Raw genomic sequence first — 20,984 nt, forward strand, 5'->3', positions numbered from 1 at the left:
CTACACACGCCGCTCTCCCCCCTCCCCACTGTTTCCCTGCGCTTGCCCTCTCTCCCGCTATAACAGTGGGCGGCGGCTCAGTTATTGACTGGAGCCGGGAGTGTGGAGGTTCGGGGGAGCGAGTGACAAAGAAGGAGGAAGCATTGAGCAGCCGGACTGCCTCAGCCCCAGTAAACCGGGCTAAACCCGGGCCACTCTCCCGAGGGTGTGGGGGGCTTCCCTCTGACCCCCTCCCTCCCTCCTCACGGAGACGTGAGCCGAGCCCAGCCAGCCAGTCCCTATTGTCTGCCGAGCAGAGCCGGCCGGCCGGGCGGGACCAGAGGAGGCGAGGCAGCCTGTCCCGGGGCTGTCGAAGGGACAGAGAGGCAGATCCGAGCCGGGAACGCCTGAGACAGGAGAGTCCATTCATCCCGGGAGACGGAGAGCGATTTATCCCGGGACAGGAGAGTCCATTCATCCCGGAGACGGAGAGCGATTTATCCCGGGACAGGAGAGTCCATTCATCCCGGGAGACGGAGAGCGATTTATCCCGGGACTCAGAGGACAGTCTCCGGACACGGTGAGCGATTTATCCCGAAGCAGGAACGAATCTATCCCGGGAGACGGAGAGCGATTTATTCCGGGACAGGAGAGTCCATTCATCCCGGGAGACGGTGAGCGATTTATCCCGGGACAGCAGTGAATCCATCCCGGGAGACGGAGAGCGATTTATCCCGGGACAGGAGAGTACATTCATCCCGGGAGCCGGAGAGCGATTTATTCCGTCACAGGAGCGAATCTATCCCGGGAGACTCAGGACGTTTCATCCAGGGACAGAGGATTAAATCCATCCCGGGCCACACGGAGGGCGATTTATCCCGGGACGGACAAGAGAACCGAGCGGGGGACGGGAAGGCGAATTGAAAGCAGAGGGGAGGAAGTGAGGTCTGAAGATGCGGTGCCAGTCAGTAGGGTGGGAGGAATTAGGGTCTGGGCGCTAGGGTCAGGAGTTGAGGTCGTGGTAGAGGAACTAGGGTCTGGATGGAGACCTTGGGTCTAGGATTGAGATGATGGTATAGAATTTGAGATCTGTATCTTGGGTTTAACGTTCAGATTATGATCTTGGAGATTGGGTCTGAATCTTGGGTCTAGGGTTGAGATGATGGTACGCAATTTGGGATCTGAATCTCGATTTTAGCGTTGAGCTGACCCCTCTTCGGAATCTTGGGTTTGGAGTTGAGGACCTGTTTCCACATCTAGGAGGAGGGGGGACTATCTCCACAGGTGATGCCAAGGACCACGATATTGTCCCTGAGCTTGTGAGTCCCCATTGACCTTAGGACCAGGAAGGTATCTTGGAGGAGGTAGTGGTGGTGGGAGTTATCTTGCTTTGGTCCCTCTCCCCAGTGGGCAGGGGTGGTAGGACCCCCAAACATGACGTCCCTCCCCGTCTGGAAAGCACAGCTGCTGGAGAGGAAGAGGAAGGATGAGGAAGAGGGCAGGAGGAAGGAGAAGGAGGAGATGGAGAGACTGGCCAACATCCCGGGCTGGATGAAGGAGGTGATGGAGCGGAGGAGGACCAGGTTGGGCTCCCGGCCCTGGCACTCGGAGGGGCACCAAGCCGGTGGGGGGAGGGGCGAGCCTCGGAGGGCGGACAACCTGGAGCCTGAGGGGGCAGTGGTCCGGGAGACCATTGGCCCCGTCAAACGCAACCCCTTTGTACGTCAGGAGAAGCAGAGGAGGGGCCCCGGGTCGGGGGAGGGTCAGAGGTCACGGCCGGAGGTCAGCGAAAGCATGGGGGTGAGGACCATCCGGGCTGAGGGGGTCACCATCCAGGAGGGTCTGGCAATCCGTCGCCCGCCTCCAGCTGGACCCTCGAGGCAGCCCACCCCAGAGGCGGCTCTGACCAGGAGCGTTGAGGACCTCACTTCCTGGGGGATGGGGGAGGACGAGAGAGATGTTAAAGGGGAGGAGGAAGGGGAGGTCAGGAGGGGAAGGGTCAGGAGGCTCCTCAGCCGCTTCGGACAGAGGAGGGGGTTTGTGGCGCGGTCCCACAGCACCGAGAACGTCCCCCGCCGACCCCCCTCCCGTCCCAAGGTCCCGGTCAGCAACCCCCGGCCCCCTTCCCCTCCCCGGGCGGGCAACGAAGGTGGAACCCTCCTCCTGTTGGGAAATAACAGGGCATCTGCCCATGCCCACCCACCTCTGCCCAGAGACCCCGAGATTCCCATGCCTCTCTCCCCGCCCAGGGTGGGTAAGAAAGATGGGGCATTCCCCATACTGGAAGATCCCAGGGCGCCCATCTGTGCCAACCCTCCTTTGCCCAGAGACCCCGAAACTCCCCTCCCACCCTCTTCACCCCAGGTGGGCAGTGAAGGTCAGACACACCCCGCACTAGAAGATACCAGGGTGCCCGCCCGTGCCAACCCACCTTTGCCCAGGGACCCCAAAACGCTGCGGCCCCTCTCCCCACCCTGGGTGGGCCACGAAAATGGGCTGCTCCCCTCGCTGGGAGATACCAGGGTGCCCGTCCGTACCCAACCTACTTTGCCCAGAGACGTTGAAACTCCCTTGGGTAACGAAGGTGAGACGCTCCCCACACTGGAAGACACCTGGGAGCCCGCCCTTGCCAACCCACCTTTGCCCAGAGAGCCTGAGACTGCCCGGCCCCTCTCCCCACCCCAGGTGGGTAACAAAGGCAGGACCCTCTCCCCACTGGGAGACACCCGGGTGCCCGCCCAAGCCCACCCCCTTTTGCCCAGAGATCAGAGGGCCATCCCGCCACCCTGGGTGGACAACGAAGGCGGGGATCTTCCCAAACTGGGAGATCCCAACGTGCCTGCCCTTGCCAACCCTCCTTTGCCCAGAGACGGCAAAACTCCCCTGCTGCCCTCCTCACCCTGGGTGGGTAACGAAGATGAGACACTCCCCACACTGGAAGATACCAGGGAGCACGCTCTTGCCAACCCACCTTTGCCCAGAGAGCCTGAGACTGCCCGGCCCCTCTCCCCACCCCAGGTGGGTAATGAAGGTGGGACTCTTCCCAAACTGGGAGATACCAGGGTGCCCGTCCTTGCCAACCCTCCTTTGCCCAGAGAGCCTGAGACTGCCCGGCCCCTCTCCCCACCCCAGGTGGGTAACGAAGGTGGGACTCTTCCCAAACTGGGAGATACCAGGGTGCCCATCCTTGCCAACCCTCCTTTGCCCAGAGAGCCTGAGACTGCCAGGCCCCTCTCCCCACCCCAGGTGGGTAACAAAGGCAGGACCCTCTCCCCACTGGGAGATACCAGGGTGCCCGTCCTTTTGGCCAGGACCATCTCGCCACCCTGGGTAGACAACGATGGCGGGACTCTACCCAAACTGGGAGATGTCAAGGTGCCCACCCATGCCCATGCCCATGCCCACCCTGCTTTGCCCAGAGACCCCGAGGCTGCTCGGCCCCTCTCCCCACCTCAGGTGGGTCACGAAGGCGGGACTCTACCCAAACTGGGAGATGTCAAGGTGCCCACCCATGCCCATGCCCACCCTGCTTTGCCCAGAGACCCCGAGGCTGCTCGGCCCCTCTCCCCACCTCAGGTGGGTCACGAAGGCGGGACTCTACCCAAACTGGGAGATGCCAAGGCGCCTGCCCATGCCCACCTTCCTTTGCCCAGAGACCAGGAGACCCCCGGTGCCCTCTCCCCCTCCCCACCCCAGGACGGGGGTCCCAGGAGGTCGCCCCGGGCACTGGCTGGGGAGGGCGAGCAGGGGGCGAGGGCTGAAGGGCCAGGGTGCGAGCACGGATCTCTCCCCGGGCCCGGCAGCCGCTGGCGACCGCAGACTGAGGGCGACGCCTCCGCTTCTCCTTCCCCTTCCCCTTCCGAGCCGCCGCCCCCTCCTTGCAGCCGGGCTCCCCTCGCCGCTCCTCACGCTGCCGGCCATGAGCCCCGGGACCGGGAGAGGGAGAGAGAGAGAGCCGGGGGAGAGGAGTTAGACCCCTGGGGTCTAGACCCTAGCATGAACAGGCTCCACCGCGGGGCCGCGCCGCCTCCACAACGCAAGGCGGGCAGGACCATCACCATCAACCCCCGCAGGGCGGCGGAGAACGGGCTGTCAGCCGCCCCTCTACTGACCCAGCCTCCGCCCAACACCACCGCCGCCGCAATCACCCCCGGCAAGAAGAGGTACCCAACGGCCGAGCAGATCCTGGTGATCGGGGGATACATGAGCCTGAGGAGATCGTGTCTGGTGAAGGCCGGGAGCAGCCGGAGGAAGGTGAGGAGAGTCGCGCGTTCAAGTGGGACAGGGGCATAATAGAACCTCCACTAATGCAAAGCACTTTGGCCAACGAGAGTTGTTTTGGTCTCCTAATCTGAGGAAAGACATTCTTGCCATAGAGGGATGGCATTAGTCCTAGACATTCTTGCCATAGAGGGAGTACAGAGAAGGTTCACCAGACTGATTCCTGGGATAATAGCATAGCAGTAGAGTTGCTGTCTTACAGCGCCAGAGACCCGGGTTCAATCCCAACAACGGGTGCTGTTAGTATGGAGTTTGTACGTTCTTCCACCTGGGTGTCATGGTACACTAGTCATTGAAAGTAGGCATGCAGGTGCAGCAGGCAGTGAAGGAAGCGAATGGTATGTTAGCATTCAAAGCTAAAGGATTTGTGTATAGGAGCAGGGAGGTTCTACTGCAATTGTACAGGGTCTTGGTGAGACCACACCTGGAGTATTGCGTACAGTTTTGGTCTCCTAATCTGAGGAAAGACATTCTTGCTATAGAGGGAGTGCAGAGAAGGTTCACCAGACTGATTCCTGGGATGTCAGGACTTCCATATGATGAAAGACTGGATAGACTCGGCTTATACGCACTAGAATTTAGAAGATTGAGGGGGGATCTTAAAGAAACTTACAAAATTCTTAAGGGGTTGGACAGGCTAGATGCAGGAAGATTGTTCCCAATGTTGGGGAAGTCCAGAACAAGGGGTCACAGTTTAAGGATAAGAGGGAAATCTTTTAGGACCAAGAATTTTTTTTTTTTTCACACAGAGAGTGGTGAATCTCTGGAATTCTCTGCCACAGATGGTAGTTGAGGCCAGTTCATTGACTATATTTAAGAGGGAGTTAGATGTGGCCCTTGTGGCTAAAGGGATCAGGGGGTATGGAGAGAAGGCAGGGACAGGACACTGAGTTGGATGATCAGCCATGATCATATTGAATGGCGGTGCAGGCTCGAAGGGCCGAATCGCCTCTACTCCTGCACCTATTTTCTATGTTTCTATGTTTCTAAAATGTGCTATAGAAATAAAAATGACTTGACACGTGTCTAGTGTTGGTCTGGGGGTGACATGTCCGAATAATGGTATCTTGGTATCAGCGTTGGTATATAACCCTGTCCCACTTAAGAAACCTGAACAGAAACCTCTGGAGACTTTGCGCCCCACCCAAGGTTTCCGTGCAGTTCCCGGAGGTTTTTGTCTGTCTCCCTACCTGCAACTTCCGGCAACCACCGGCAACCTCCGGGAACCGCACGGAAACCTCGGGTGGGGCGCAAAGTCTCCAGAGGCTTACGTTCAGGTTTCCTAAGTGGGACAGGGGAATGGTATTTGTTTTGTTCCTGATATTAGTGTGGGTGTTGGTGTAGGTCTGGGTATCGGTATCGTCCTTGATATTGATATCGGTGTAGGTGTTGGCATTGGCACCAGTCTATGTGTTGGTGTCATTATCGGTATTGGTCTTGGTATTGGCATTGTAGTTGGTATCGCTGTTGATATCAGTATCGGTATAGACAACAGACAGTAGGTGCAGCAGTAGAGGCCATTTGGCCCTTCGAGCCAGCACCGCCATTCAATGTGATCATGGCTGATCATCCCCAATCAGTACCCCGTTCCTGCCTTCTCCCCCATATCCCCTGACTCCACTATCTTTAAGAGCCCTATCTAGCTCTCTCTTGAAAGCATCTAGAGAACCTGCCTCCATCGCCCTCTGAGGCAGAGAATTCCACAGACTCACAATTCTCTGTGAGAAAAAGTGTTTCCTCGTCTCCGGTCTAAATGGCGAAGTACCCCTTATTCTTAAACTGTGTGTGTCCCCTGGTTCTGGACTCCCCCAACATCGGGAACATGTTTCATGCCTCTAGCGTGTCCAAACCCTGAACAATCTTATATGTTTCAATTGGTGCTGGTATTAGAAAAATAAGATTGGTGCAGGAGTAGGCCAGTCAGCCCTTCGAGCCAGCACCACCATTCAATATGATCATGGCGGATCATCTAAAATCAGTACCCCATTCCTGCTTTTCCCCATATCCCTTGATTCCTTTAGCCTTTAAGTCGATATTGGTGTGGATATTGGCATTGCTATCAGTCACTGCATTGCTATCAGTCTCGGTATTGGTGTCGGAATTGGTCCTGGTATCATTGGTTTCAGTCTAATGTTGGTATCCATATCAATATTGGTGTCCAAATCAACATTGGTCTTGGTACTGGTATAGCCATTGGTATCAGTTCGGCACGGACTTGTAGGGCCGAGATGGCCTGTTTCCGTGCTGTAATTGTTATATGGTTATTATATGGTTATCAATATTGGAGGGAGACACAAAATGCTGGAGTAACTCAGCAGGACAGGCATCATCTCCGGAGAGAAGGAACGGGTGACGTTTTGGGTCGAGACCTTCTTCAGGCATTTCGGGTGGTGATCCTTCACCAGTCTGAAGAAGCATGGATGTCACTCAGCGGGACAGACGGCTTCTCTGGAGAGAAGGAATGGGTGATGTTTTGTGTCGAGACCCTTCTACAGACTGAAGAAGGATCTCGACCCGAAACGTCGACATAGGAATTCAGAAGATCGAGGGGGGATCTTATAGAAACTTACAAAATTCTTAAGGGGTTGGACAGGCTAGATGCAGGAAGATTATTCCCGATGTTGGGGAAGTCCAGAACTAGGGGTCACAGTTTAAGGATAAGAGGGAAGTCTTTTAGGACCGAGATGAGAAAATCATTTTTCACACAGAGAGTGGTGAATCTGTGGAATTCTCTGCCACAGAAGGTAGTTGAGGCCACAGTTCATTGGCTATATTTAAGAGGGAGTTAGATGTGGCCGGTACACAAAAATGCTGGAGAAACTCAGCGGGTGCAGCAGCATCAATGGAGCGAAGGAAATAGGTGACGTTTCGGGCCGAAACCCTTCCTCAGACTGAGGAGATGTGGCCCTTGTAGCTAAAGGGATCAAGGGGTATGGAGAGAAGGCAGGGATGGGATACTGAGTTGGATGATCAGCCATGATCATATTGAATGGCGGTGCAAGCTCGAAGGGCCGAATGGCCTACTCCTGCACCTATTTTCTATGTTTCTATGTTTCTATGTCACCCATTCCTTCTCTCCGGAGATGCTGCCTGTCCTGCTGAGTTACTCCAGCATTTTGTGTGTACCTTGGATTTAAACCAGCATCTGCAGTTCTTTCCACCACAGTGTCAGTATAGGTGTTGGTATCGGTATGGGTGTAGGCATCGGTATTGGTATTTGGATGGTTGGTATTTGTAACAATACCAGTGTTAGCATTGGTATTTGTTTTGGTATCGCTGTAGTTATTGGGCTTTGGGGATGATACTCATTCATTGTTGTTATCGGTATCATTGTACGAATTGCTGGTGGCGATACTGCTGTCGGTACAGGCAACAAAAGCCAAGTTCAGTGACCAGTTGGACTATTGAACACACTATTACTGGAAGTGGCTGAAACAAACAGCCTGGGTGCATTCAGAAGGAAACAAGATGAGTAATGTTTTATGTAGCCACAAGGAACTAAAGATGCTGGTTTGCAAAAGAAAGACACAAGGTACTGGAGTAGCTCAGCGGGTCACACATTCAGCAGTTGACTCGCTGAATTGCTTCAGTGCTTTGAGTATTCATTTATTATTGCCTTGTGTACAAAATACAGTGAAAATACTTGTCTGTGTGCTAAAGATAGACATAAAATGCTGTCATAATTCAGAGGGTCAGGCAGCATCCCTGGAGAAAGAGGATGGGTGATGTTTCGGGTCGGGACCCTTCTTCCAAAGACCAGAAGCCTGACCCGAGGAGTTATTCCAGCATTTTGTGTCTCTCTTTGGTTGCAACCAGCATCTGCAGTTCCTTGTTTCTGCTTTTGTCTAAATGCCGTATGGTCAAATCATACCAATATGGAGTACAAAAAAGCCACACGCAAGCACAGCAGGGAGCGCAAAGGGAAAAATACCAGTGCAGAATATCGCGTGACAGCGCTAAAGAAAGTGTAAATGAAGCATGGTGTAGGTAGGTGGACGTGAGATCGTTAGGTCAGGGCTCGATGAGCCAAAAGGGTAATTCTGCCCCTTGATATTGGTATCAATATACAAATTAGACTATGGTCGAGCGGTAACACAGTGTGGGTTGTTTATCGGCATGGGCGGTGCAGTGGCAGTCCTGGGTTTGACCTGTTCACGGGATACAAGCTACCCCAGGTCTGGGCCCATGGTCAGACAAGTAGTCAAACTAAAAGGGAGGAAGACGGAGCAAGAACCACCTGCAAAAATAAACGATCATCGATAGACAGCTGAGGCCAACACGACCCAAGCATGTGTTAATGTGTGTTAATGTGTGATGTGTGTCTGGTGTATGTGAAGCAGTCAGATTCTGGCCTGTCTCAGCTTGAAACCCATTTATCTGAAGTGATCGAGACCCAGAGTGTAACTGTGTGTGTGCATGCACATGCATGTGTGTGAGTGTGTGTTTCTGAAGGAGTGAAGCAGTGTCTTTTGAAGGTGTGTGTTTGGGAATGACACCACATTTGTGTGTGTGTGTACAAGTGTTTTTGTGTGTGCTCATGTGTGTCTGCTTGCTTTGTGTGTTTGTGTATGTGTGCGTTTTGCATGTGTGTGTGTTTTGTGTGTTTTATGTACATCTGTGCGTTGAGTGATCAGCCATGATCAAATTGATTAGCCATGATCATATTGAATGGCGGTACAGGCTCGAAGGGCCGAATGGCCTACTCCTGCACCTATTTTCTATGTTTCTATGTTTCTATGAGTGAGCCATGTATTTTGTGGGTTTTGCATGCGTGTGTGTTTTGTACGGTGCATGCCTCTGTTGTGTCAGCCATGTGTATTGTGTGTGTGTGTATGTGTACTCGTGTTGTGTGTGCCATTTTGCCAAGACTGCATGTATTTTGTATGTGGGTACACAAACATGCTGGAGATACTCAGCGGGTGCAGCAGCATCTATGGAGCGAAGGAAATAGGCAACGTTTTGGGCCGAAACCCTTCTTCAGACTTCAGATAACTATATTTTGTACGTGTTTTGTGTGCAGACGTGTACATTGTGTGCACATGTGCTTTGTGTTTTGCGTGGTGATTCTGGTAGTTATTCTGGGTGGGGGTATTTTGTACGTGTTTTGTGCGCAGACGTGTGCATTGTGTGCACATGTGCTTTGTGTTTTGCGTGGTTTGCATGTATGCATGGTATCTGAGGCCAGTTCATTCGCTATATTTAAGAGGGAGTTAGATGTGGCCCTTGTGGCTAAAGGGATCAGGGGGTATGGAGAGAAGGCAGGGACAGGATACTGAGTTGGATGATCAGCCATGATCATATTGAATGGCGGTGCAGGCTCGAAGGACCGAATGGCCTACTCCTGCACCTATTTTCTATGTTTCTATGTATGTGTGTAATATGTGAGTATTTTGCATGTGCACATGCACGACTGTCTTTCCCTTCAGTCTGTGAATTCACTTGTGCTCCCTGTTGCTGTAAGGTTGAGGAGAATTAACAGCTACACGTCCAGCAATGGCTATAGAGATGATTGCACTCATTAGCCACACAACTGCCTAAGGTTGGGAAAGTTACCACACAGTGGGTTTAAGGGTTTCGGCCCGAAACGTCGCCTATTTCCTTCGCTCCATAGATGCTGCTGCACCCGTTGAGTTTCTCCAGCATTTTTGTGTTCCTTCGATCTTCCAGCATCTGCAGTTCCTTCTTGAACACAGAGTGGGTTTATTCTGGTGCTTCCCTCTCCCACCCACCCCTCCCGCAGTATCTCCCACAGACCCACAACGTTTTGAGTCCAGCCACAATCCCAGCCACTCGCTCCCGACAGTCCCTGTCTTGCCAGCAGCAGCTGCCTGCTCGCAGCCCCCTCTGTAATCGGATAGCTATGCACCGCATTCCTCGGCACAGCTCCACGAGTTGTGGATCCTTCGGCTCCACTTAAAGACGCATCGGTGGAGGCATCTTCCCTGTCTCAGCCACAGGGCCCACCGTTACACACCGCCGCACACACCGGTTACCACCGAGCTGCAACGTGCAACTTCTTGCAGCCACATTTCCATCTGCAAACAACAGGCTGTCCCGGTGACAAAGGGTCTCCACTTTTACACACGCCCATCAGCCAATTTGTCCCGAAATGGGGGGAAAACACGTAGAAATCACGCCACAAGGGGTAACCAAACTTCCACGGTGTTGTAGGGAAAGCATCATAAGACTGATAGAAAGAAAAATTACTAGGGGGAGGGAGAGAGAGAGGGAGAGGGAGAGGGAGAGGGAGAGAGAGGGAGAGAGAGGGAGAGAGAGAGAGAGAGATGGAGAGAGAGAGAGGAGAGAGAGAGAGAGAGAGAGAGAGAGAGAGAGAGAGAGAGAGAGAGAGAGAGAGAGAGAGAGAGAGAGCGAGCGAGAGAGAGAGAGAGAGAAGAGAGAGAGAGAGAGAGAGAGAGAGAGAGAGAGAGAGAGAGAGAGAGAGAGAGAGAGAGAGAGAGAGAGAGAGAGAGAGAGAGAGAGAGAGAGAGAGAGAGAGAGAGAGAGAGAGAGAGAGAGAGAGAGAGAGAGGAAGAGAGGAAAATGCCCCATCTAAGCTCGTCATTATCTTGCAGTTCATCTACATCTGTCTAAACCTTTATTATACATGTACCTGGTGATATTGCTTTTAAATGTTGAAACAAGGAACTGCACATGCTGCATTACACCAAAGTAAAGATACACAGAGTGCTGGAGTAACCTAGAGGGTTGGGGAACTGCCCTGGAGGACATGGATAGGCAACTCTGTGGGTCTGAAGAAAGGTCCTGACCCGAAACGTCACCTTCTGCATGTTCACCACAGATGCTGCCTGACCCACTGAGTTACTCCAGCACTACTGTGCCTCGACTTTTAAATATTGTTATGGTAACTGCCTCGACCACTTCCTCTGGCAGCTCATTCAACACACCCACTACCGTCTGTGTGAAATAAAAATCACCCCTCGGGTCCCTATTAAACCTTACTTCTCTCACCTAAAACCTAATGCCCTCTGGTTCTTGATTCCCATACTCTGTGCAAAATGTGCATGAGCTCTATCTAAGTCCCTTAAATAGATGTACTCGTTTTGGACGTCTCTGTAATGGACCAGATCAAACGTTGTCAGTAGCAGTCGGTAAGATGGTGGCAAAGATGCTGTTTCCTCTTGTGCTGATGGGGAGGTTATTGGTTTGTGACAGAGATGCTGTAATGGGCCTGTCCCACTTACGTGACTTTTGTGGCTACTGTCAGCACCCGTCAAAGGTCGTTGCAGCTCGCCGAAAATTTTCAACATGTTGAAAACCCAGTGGCGACCAGAAAGATGCTACGACTCTTTGGGCGACTGAGGAGACGACTCATGACCATGCAGGCAACACCTAAAACGTTGTGATAGTCCCTGCCTCAACTACTTCCTCTGCCAGTTTGTTCAGTACCACCCTTTGTGTGAAAAAGTTACCCCACAGATTCCTATTAAATCTTTTCCTCTTCAACTTAAACAAAGGCCCCTTGGTCCTCTTCACCTATGGGTAAGAGACTCAGTGCATCTACCTGATCTATTCCGCTCATGATTTTATACACCCCTATAAAATCACCACTCATCCCCCACCTGAACTCCAAGGAATAGAGACCCAGCCTACTCAACTTGTCCCTATAGATCAGACTCTCTAGTCCTGGCAACATCATCCAATAAATCTTCTCTGTTCCCTTTCCAGCTTGATAACAATATATTTCCTATAACATTTGTAGCAGTTGTATAGGGCTCTGGTGAGACCACATCTGGAGTATTGTGTACAGTTTTGGTCTCCTAATTTGAGGAAGGACATCCTTGTGATTGAGGCAGTGCAGCATAGGTTCACGAGATTGATCCCTGGGATGGCGGGACTGTCATATGAGGAAAGATTGAAAAGACTAGGCTTGTATTCACTGGAGTTTAGAAGGATGAGGGGGTTTTCTTACAGAAACATATAAAATTATAAAAGGACTGGACAAGCTAGATGCAGGAAAAATGTTCCCTATGTTGGGCGAGTCCAGAACCAGAGGCCACAGTCTTAGAATAAAGAGGAGGTTATTTAAGACTGAGGTGAGAAAAAACTTCACCCAGAGTTGTGAATTTATGGAATTCCCTGCCACAGAGGGCAGTGGAGGCCAAGTCACTGGATGGATTTAAGAGAGAGTTAGATAGAGCTCTAGGGGCTAGTGGAGTCAAGGGATATGGGGAGAAGGCAGGCACGGGTTATTGATAGGGGACGATCAGCCGTGATCACAATGAATGATGGTGCTGGCTCGAAGGGCCAAATGGCCTCCTCCTGCACCTATTTTCTATGTTTCTATGGTGCCCTGAACAAGACTCTAAATGCAGCCTCATCAACATCTTACACAAATGCAACATGACCTTCTAACGTCTATGCTCAATACTCTAATGAAAAGGCTAATGAAAGCCTTTTTGACTACCCTATCTACCTGTTACTTCACCTTCAAGGAACCACGCACCTGCACTCCTGGATGTTTAGGGGTTATCATAGAATCATAGAAAATAGGTGCAGGAGTAGGCCATTTGGCTCTTCGAGCCTGCACAGCCATTCAATATGATCATGGCTGATCATCCAACTCAGTATCCTGTACCTGCCTTCTCTCCATACCCCAAGATTACTTTAGCCACAAGGGCCACATCTAACTCCCTCTTAAATATAGCCAATGAACTGGCCTCGACTACCTCCTGTGGCAGAGAATTCCACAGAGAATTCACCACTCTCTGTGTGAAAAATGTTTTTCTCATCTTGGTCCTAAAAGATTTCCCCCTTATCCTTAAACTGTGACCCCTTGTTCTGGACTTCCCCAACATCGGGAACAATCTTCCTGCATCTAGCCTGTCCAACCCCTTAAGAATTTTGTAAGTTTCTATAAGATCCCCCCTCAATCTCCTAAATTCTAGCGATTACAAGCTGAGTCTATCCAGTCTTTCTTCATATTGAAGTCCTGACATCCCAGGAATCAGTCTGGTGAACCTTCTCTGTACTCAGAGGGAAAAATGTCTTTCCTCAGATTTGGAGACCAAAACTGTACGCAATACTCCAGGCGTGGTCTCACCAAGACCTTGTACAACTGCAGTAGAACCCCCCTGCTCCTATACTCAAATCCTTTTGCTATGAATGCTAACATACCATTCACTTTCTTCACTGCCTGCTGCACCTGCATGCCCACTTTCAATGACTGGTGTACCATGACACCCAGGTCTCGTTGCATCTCCCCTTTTCCTAATCGGCCACCATGCAGATAATATTATTAGATTAGTTGTGAAAGCTTAATATCAGAGTCTTGCATGTTCACGAGAAAATTTGAAGGCATCTTCTCACACAGCCTGCTGTTGGAAATTGGAGGCCATCCCCCAAAGTCTACAGATGAGCGAGTAAGAGTCAGAAAGTCCTGATGCAGCTTCATGTGACTTTGGTCAGGCCGCATTTGGAGTATTGCATGCAGTTCTGGTTGCCCCATTACAGGAAGGATGTGGAGGCTTTAGAAACAGTGCAAAAGAGGTTTAGCAAAACATCTGAAGTCACCTATTTCTCCAGAGTTGGTGTCTGCCCCCCTGGTTTAAAGGGTTAGAGGGATACGGGCCAAACGAGGGCAGGCGGGACTAGTGTGGTTAGGGTACCTTGGTTGGCATTGGCAAGTTGGGAAAAAGGGCATGTTTCCATGTTGTATGGTGCAGACTATTATGCCCCTGTCCCACTTAGGAAACCTGAACAGAATCCTCTGGAGACTTTGCGCCCCACCCAAGGTTTCCGTGCGGTTCACAGAGGTTGCAGGTGATTGCCAGAGGTTGCAGGTAGTGGAAGCATGAAGCAGAGACTGACAAAAACCTCCGGGAACCGCACGGAAACCTTGGGTGGGGCGCAAAGTCTCCAGAGGTTTCCGTTGAGGTTTCCTAAGTGGGACGGGGGCATTACTTTAGCTCTTTGTGTATAAACATTCATCTATCTCAACCTCAAATGTACTCTGAGATGATCATCTGCTTCCTATGGCTGAATTCCAACAACTTGCGAAAATTAATTAAAAAAATTCTTCATCTTGGTACATGGCTGACCCCTTATCCTGACATCGTGACCCCGTGTCTGAATTCCCAGTCTAAGGGAACAGTGTCTCAGTATCTACGATCGCAGTCCCTCGCAGAATCTTGCAAAACCTCACAAGGTCATTTGTCAGTCTTCCAAACACAAGCGAGTCTGTCCAATCTCACAAAGTGTCCATCATGGAAAACTCTGTCATGCCAGGCATCAGTCTAATAAATCTAAGCCGCACTGACTCCAAATCAAATGGGTACACAGACCTAAACTGTACAGATATCTGTTTGTCAGCTATAAAAACCTGGATGCAACATAACTTCCTCAAACTCAACAGCGATAAGCCAGAACTCCTCCTCATAGGCTCCAAAATCAATAACCCCACTCTCACCATCGACAGCACCACTGTCTCCCCATCTCCCCAGGCCCGCAACCTTGGCGTGATCTTTGATTTCACCCTCTCCCTTGAGCCTCACATCCGCCATGTCATTAAACCTCCTTCTTTCATCTCCGCAACATTGCCAAACTCAGACCCTCTCTCACACCTCCCGCTGCTGAAAGACTCATCCATGCCTTCATCTCCTCCCGACTGGACTACTGCAACTCACTTCTCCTTGGCATCAGCTCCACCTACATCAACCGACTCCAACGGGTCCAGAACGCAGCTGCCCGACTCATCACCCACACCAAATCCTGGCATCACATCACTCCAGTCCTCAAACAACTTCACTGGCTTCCCATCTCCCACCGGATCACCTACAAAATCCTGGTCCTCACCTACAAAGCCCTCCACCATTTGGCCCCCCCATATCTCACTGACCTCCTCTCCCCCTACCAACCCTCACGGTCCCTCAGATCCACATCAGCCGGTCTCCTCTCCATCCCACAAGTCCAACCTCCGCAGTTTTGGGGACAGAGCCTTCTCCAGGGCAGCTCCCAGGCTCTGGAACTCCCTCCCCCAACTGATCCGCAATTCCGTGTCCCTCACCATCTTCCAGTCCCTCCTCAAGACGGATCTCTTCACCTCTGCCTATCCTTAGCCCCACGTCCCCCTCCCTTTTCATCTGTGCATTAATTGCCTCATATTGTGTTTTGTATTGAATTCTGTCTTTACTTTGTGTACTAGTCATGTCTCTACTATTTATTTCATTCCCCTTACATGTTTTTCCTCTACTTGCTAAATTTTTGTAAGGTGTCCTTGAGACTCTTGAAAGGCGCCCATAAATAAAATGTATTATTACTATTATTATAGATATTGTCCCACCAAAGTCTTGTATAACATAGAACAGTACAAGATGGGAACAGACTCTTTAGCCCACAAGTAAGAACTAGCTTCTTTCAGCTTCGGACGATAGCTAAAATAAAGCAATTCCTCCAGTTTGATGACCTGGAAAAGATCATCCACACATTCATCTCCTCCCGCCTAGATTACTGCAACTCCCTTTACACTGGCATCAGCCAATCTTCCCTGTCCCGCCTGCAACTGGTCCAAAACGCCGCAGTGAGCGAGACTCCTGACGGGCACCCGAAAAAGGGACCACATCACCCCGATCCTGGCCTCTCTCCACTGGCTCCCTGTGCGGTTCCGTATAAACTTCAAGATCCTCCTCCATGTCTACAAAGCCCTCAATGGGCTTGCCCCCACCTACATAAAAAGTCTTCTCACCCACCCACTCCACCTCCAGGCCCCTCAGATCGGCCGACTTGGGGCTGCTGAATATCCCACGGTCTAGGCATAAGCTCAGGGGCGACCGTGCCTTTGCGGTTGCAGCCCCTAGACTGTGGAACAGCGTCCCCCCCCTTCTCATCAGAACGAACAGCCCCCTCCATCGACTCTTTTAAGTCAAGACTAAAGACTTATCTATACTCCCAAGCCTTTCCTGACGTCCTCTGAGTGAGGGCTACATGTATATATGTGTGTAGTCTGTTTTGTTGTGCTATTCTTATTACAAATGTAAAGCACTTTGGCCAACGAGAGTTGTTTTTTAAATGTGCTATAGAAATAAATGTGACTTGATGGACTTGACAATGTCCGTGTCAAAAATGATGCCAAGTTAAACTAACTTCCTGTGCCTGCTCATGTTCCATATCTATTCCCAGCATATACCTTGTGTCTATCTAAAAGCCTCTTAAACGCCACCATCGCATCTGCTTGCACCACCACCCCTGGCAATGCGTTCCAGACCCTCACCACTCTCCGTGTAAAAAATCAATCTTGCCCAGCACATCTCCTAAAGAAATGTCCCCCTTTCACATTAGCGTTATGCCTTCATGTTATCTAGTCTTTAACATTTTTCCATTCTGGGAAAAAGATTCTGACTGTCTACCCTATCTCTGCCTCTCATAGTTTTATAAACTTCTATCAGATCCGGCCTCAGCCTCCGACGCTCCAGAGAAAACAATCCAAGTTTGCCCATCCTCCAGAAACAAGGAACTGCAGATGCTGTTTTACAAAAAAAAGTGCTGGAGCAGTTCAGGCGGCATCTCTGGAGAATATCTCCTTTTTCCAAATTCCCTCTGATCCAACTTGGGATGGCAGGACTTTCATATGAAGAAAGACTGGATAGACCCGGCTTGTACTCACTGGAATTCAGAAGATTGAGGGGGGATCTTATAGAAACTTCCAAAATTCTTAAGGGGTTGGACAGACTAGATGCAGGAAGATTGTTCCCGATGTTGGGGAAGTCCAGAACTAGGGGGTCACTGTTTAAGGATAAGAGGGAAATCTTTTAGGACCGAGATGAGAAAATCATTTTTCACACAGAGACTGGTGAATCTGTGGAATTCTCTGCCACAGAAGGTAGTTGAGGCCAGTTCATTGGCTATATTTAAGAGGGAGTTAGATGTGGCCCTTGTGGCTAAAGGGATCAGGGGGTATGGAGAGAAGGCAGGGATGGGATACTGAGTTGGATGATCAGCCATGATCATATCGAATGGTGGTGCAGGTTCGAAGGGCCGAATGGCCTACTCCTGCACCTATTTTCTATGTTTCTATGTTTCTATCCAGGCAGCATACTGACACATATCCGCTGCACCCTCTTCGAAGCCTCCATATCCACCCTGTAATGGGGAGACCAGAACTACACGTGATGCTTCAAATGCGACCTAACCAAAGTCCTATAAAGCTGCATCATGCCTTCCTGACACACTTGTGAGGTTTACGACAATTATCCCAGGGATGATTAGATTAACATATATAACCATATAACAATTACAGCATGGAAACAGGCCATCTCGGCCCTTCTAGTCCGTGCCGAACACTTATTCTCCCCTAGTTCCATCTACCTGCACTCAGACCATAACCCTCCATTCCTTTCCCGTCCATCCAATATATTTTTAAATGATAAAATCGAAACCTGCCTCCACCACCTCCACTGGAAGCTCATTCCACACAGCTACCACTCTCTGAGTAAAGAAGTTCCCCCTCATGTTACCCCTAAACTTCTGTCCCTTAATTCTCAATTCATGTCCCCTTGTTTGAATCTTCCCTGCTCTCAGTGGGAAAAGCTTATCCACGTCAACTCTGTCTATCCCTCTCATCATTTTAAAGACCTCTCTCAAGTCCCCCCTTAACCTTCTGCGCTCCAATGCTGAGCGTTTGTAGGTTAATTGGTCTGGTGTGAATGGAAGAATTGTCCCTGGTGTGTGTCGGGTAGTGTTAGTGTGCAGGGATCGCCGGTAGGCGGGGACTCGGTTGGCCGAAGTCTCTATTTCTGCGCTGTACCACTAAACTAAACTGGGCTTTTGACATGTTTTTGCTGCATGTCGACACTGCAACTGTTCTGAGTTTTACACAGGTTTAGTTCCCCACTCGAGATCTGTGGTTTGCAAACAACTTATTCTAAAAGGGTGCTTGTGTTTTGTGGCAGGAAGTAAAGCTAAAATTTGCATTAATGTTGGGATTTTCCGACCACGAGCCTTCTCAAAATGCTTGACGCCTGATGAGGAGCGTTATTGAAGAGGAAGCAACACAGTCGGCAATCAGCTAGCACTTAGCAACATAATTGGCTTGTGATATGGTGGTTTAGTAGCGCCGAAACAGGCCCTTCGGCCCGACCGAGTCCACACCGACCAGCGATCCCTGCACTATAGGAGCAGGGAGGTTCCACTGCAGTTGTACAGGGTCTTGGTGAGACCACACCTGGAGTATTGCGTACAGTTTTGGTCTCCTAATCTGAGGAAAGACATTCTTGCCATAGAGGGAGTACAGAGAAGGTTGACCAGACTGATTCCTGGGATGGCAGGACTTTCATATGAAGAAAGACTGGATAGACTCGGCTTGTACTCGCTCGAATTTAGAAGATTGAGGGGGCATCTTATAGAAACTTACAAAATTCGTAAGGGGTTGGACAGGCTAGATGCAGGAAGATTGTTCCCGGTGTTGGGGAAGTCCAGAACAAGGGGCCACAGTTTAAGGATAAGGGGGAAGCCTTTTAGGACCGAGATGAGAAAATCATATTTCACACAGAGAGTGGTGAATCTCTGGAATTCTCTGCCACAGAAGGTAGTTGAGGGCAGTTCATTGGCTATATTTAAGAGGGAGTTAGATGTGGCTAAGGGGATCAGGGGGTATGGAGAGAAGGCAGGTACGGGATAGTGAGTTGGATGATCAGCCATGATCATATTGAATGGCGGTGCAGGCTCGAAGGGCCGAATGGCCTACTCCTGCACCTAATTTCTATGTTTCTATGTAACACTATAGTACACCTACGAAGGACAATTTTGCATTTATACCAAGCCACTTAACCCACAAACCTGTCCGTCTTTGGAGTGTGGGAGGAAACCAAAGATCTCAGAGAAAACCCAGGCAGTCACGCGGAGAACGTGCAAACTCCGTACGGATAGCTCCCGTAGTCAGGATCGGACCCTGGTCTCCGGCACTCTAAGGCAGCAACTCTACCGCTGTGCCACCGTGCTGCCTGGTTGATGGGTTAATATTAGCCTGGACGTTGGGGAGGAGGAGGATTGTTTTACCTGGAGCGTGGAGGCTGAGGGGTGAGAGGCATAGACAGGGTAGACAGTCAAAACCTTTTCTCCCCAGGGTGGAGATATCAAAGACCAGCCAGAGGGCATCGTTTTCAGGTCAGAGGGCATAGTTTTCAGGTCAGAGGGCATAGTTTAAAGGAGGTGTCTATGGCAAGTTTTTTTACAGAGAGTGATAGATGCCTGGAATTCCTTGCTTGGTGGTGGAGGCAGATGCAATTGGGGTTTGTAAGAGTCTTTTAGCTAGAGGTGGGATCATGCAGGGAAATGGAGGGCTATGGATTATGTTTCATCAGTTATCGTATGCAACACACACATTGTGCGCTGACGGGCCTGTTTCTGTACGGTTTTTCAACCCGAAACGTCACCTATCCATGTTCTCCAGAGATGCTGCCTGACCCGCTGAGTTACTCCAGCACTTTGTGTCCTTTCGGGTACTGTCTGTGTGGAGTTTGCATATTCTTCCCGTGAACACATGGGTTTTCGACGGTTTCCCCCCCCCCGCCCCATCACAAATTAAAAATGATAATTATTTAATCGTTGGAAACTCAGCGACGTAGTGGTGCTGGTTTCTGACCTCTGCCCTCCATGCAGCTGGCATGCTCATCTTTGGTCTCTGGAGACATGCGGGTTTGTAGGTTCATTGTCCTCTCTACATTTCCCCTCCCCCCCAGTATGTAGGGAGTCTATAAGAAATGGGATAACATAGAACTAGAGTGAATGGGTCAGCCCGGACTCGGTGGGCCGAAGGGACTGTTTGCATGCTTTATCCCGAAACCCATTCCCTATGTTCTCCTTTCAGATCCACTCCCTGCACAGCAGCAGTGGTCACATCTGAAAGAGGGAACTGGAAGTGTGCATTGAAAGGGAAATTCCTTTGGGAAATAAACAGGATATTCTATCACTTCCTCAACGGTTAAAGCCAGTCCCAAGAGGAATGACTCTCAGTGTGTTTATGGGCATTTAAAACAATGATTGGGGTGGAAAAAAAAATCTGGATTTCTTTGAACAAAATATAAACTGAATTGAACGGGAACAAGTTTAGTTTAGTTTAGAGATACAGCGCAGAAACAGGCCCTTCAGCCCAGCGAGTCTGTACCGACCAGCGATCCTCGTACATTACGGAGGGCTGGCATAATAGCATAGCAGTAGAGTTGCTGTCTTACAGCGCCAGAGACCCAGGTTCAATCCCAACTATGGGTGCTGTCTGTATGGGGTTTGTACGTTCTTCCACCTGGGTGTCATGGTACACCAGTCATTGAAAGTAGGCATGCAGGTGCAGCAGGCAGTGAAGAGAGCGAATGGTATGTTAGCATTCATAGGTAAAGGATTTGAGTATAGGAGCAGGGAGGTTCTACTGCAGTTGTACAGGGTCTTGGTGAGACCACACCTGGAGTATTGCGTACAGTTTTGGTCTCCTAATCTGAGGAAGGACATTCTTGCCATAGAGGGAGTACAGGGAAGGTTCACCAGACTGATTCCCGGGATGTCAGGACTTCCATATGAAGAAAGACTGGATAGACTTGGTTGTACTCACTAGAATTTAGAAGATTGAAGGGAGATCTTACAGAAACTTACAAAATTCTTAAGGGGTTGGACAGGCTAGATGCAGGAAGATTGTTCCCGATGTTGGGGAAGTCCAGAACAAGGGGTCACACAGTTTAAGGATAAAGGGGAAATCTTTTCGGACCGAGATGAGAAAAACA

At 50.4% G+C, this 20,984-nt stretch overlaps 1 protein-coding gene across 2 annotated transcripts in view; it reads left to right on the top strand.

Annotated features, from left to right (window-relative positions):
* Positions 1-552: 552 nt before the first annotated feature.
* LOC129714848 (taperin-like) overlaps positions 553-20,984 on the top strand; it is a 42,470-nt gene continuing 22,038 nt past the window's right edge. For both annotated transcript variants that reach the window (XR_008726419.1, XM_055664680.1), the window contains exon 1: positions 553-4,233. Coding sequence is in view for 1 of the 2 variants with exons in the window: in XM_055664680.1 (XP_055520655.1) it covers positions 1,414-4,233 (2,820 nt within the window). In the remaining variant the exon portion in view is untranslated. The remainder of the gene's footprint in view (positions 4,234-20,984) is intronic.

Source organism: Leucoraja erinacea, chromosome 42 (assembly GCF_028641065.1).
Source record: "Leucoraja erinacea ecotype New England chromosome 42, Leri_hhj_1, whole genome shotgun sequence".
In the NCBI taxonomy this organism is placed as follows: Eukaryota; Metazoa; Chordata; class Chondrichthyes; order Rajiformes; family Rajidae; genus Leucoraja; species Leucoraja erinaceus.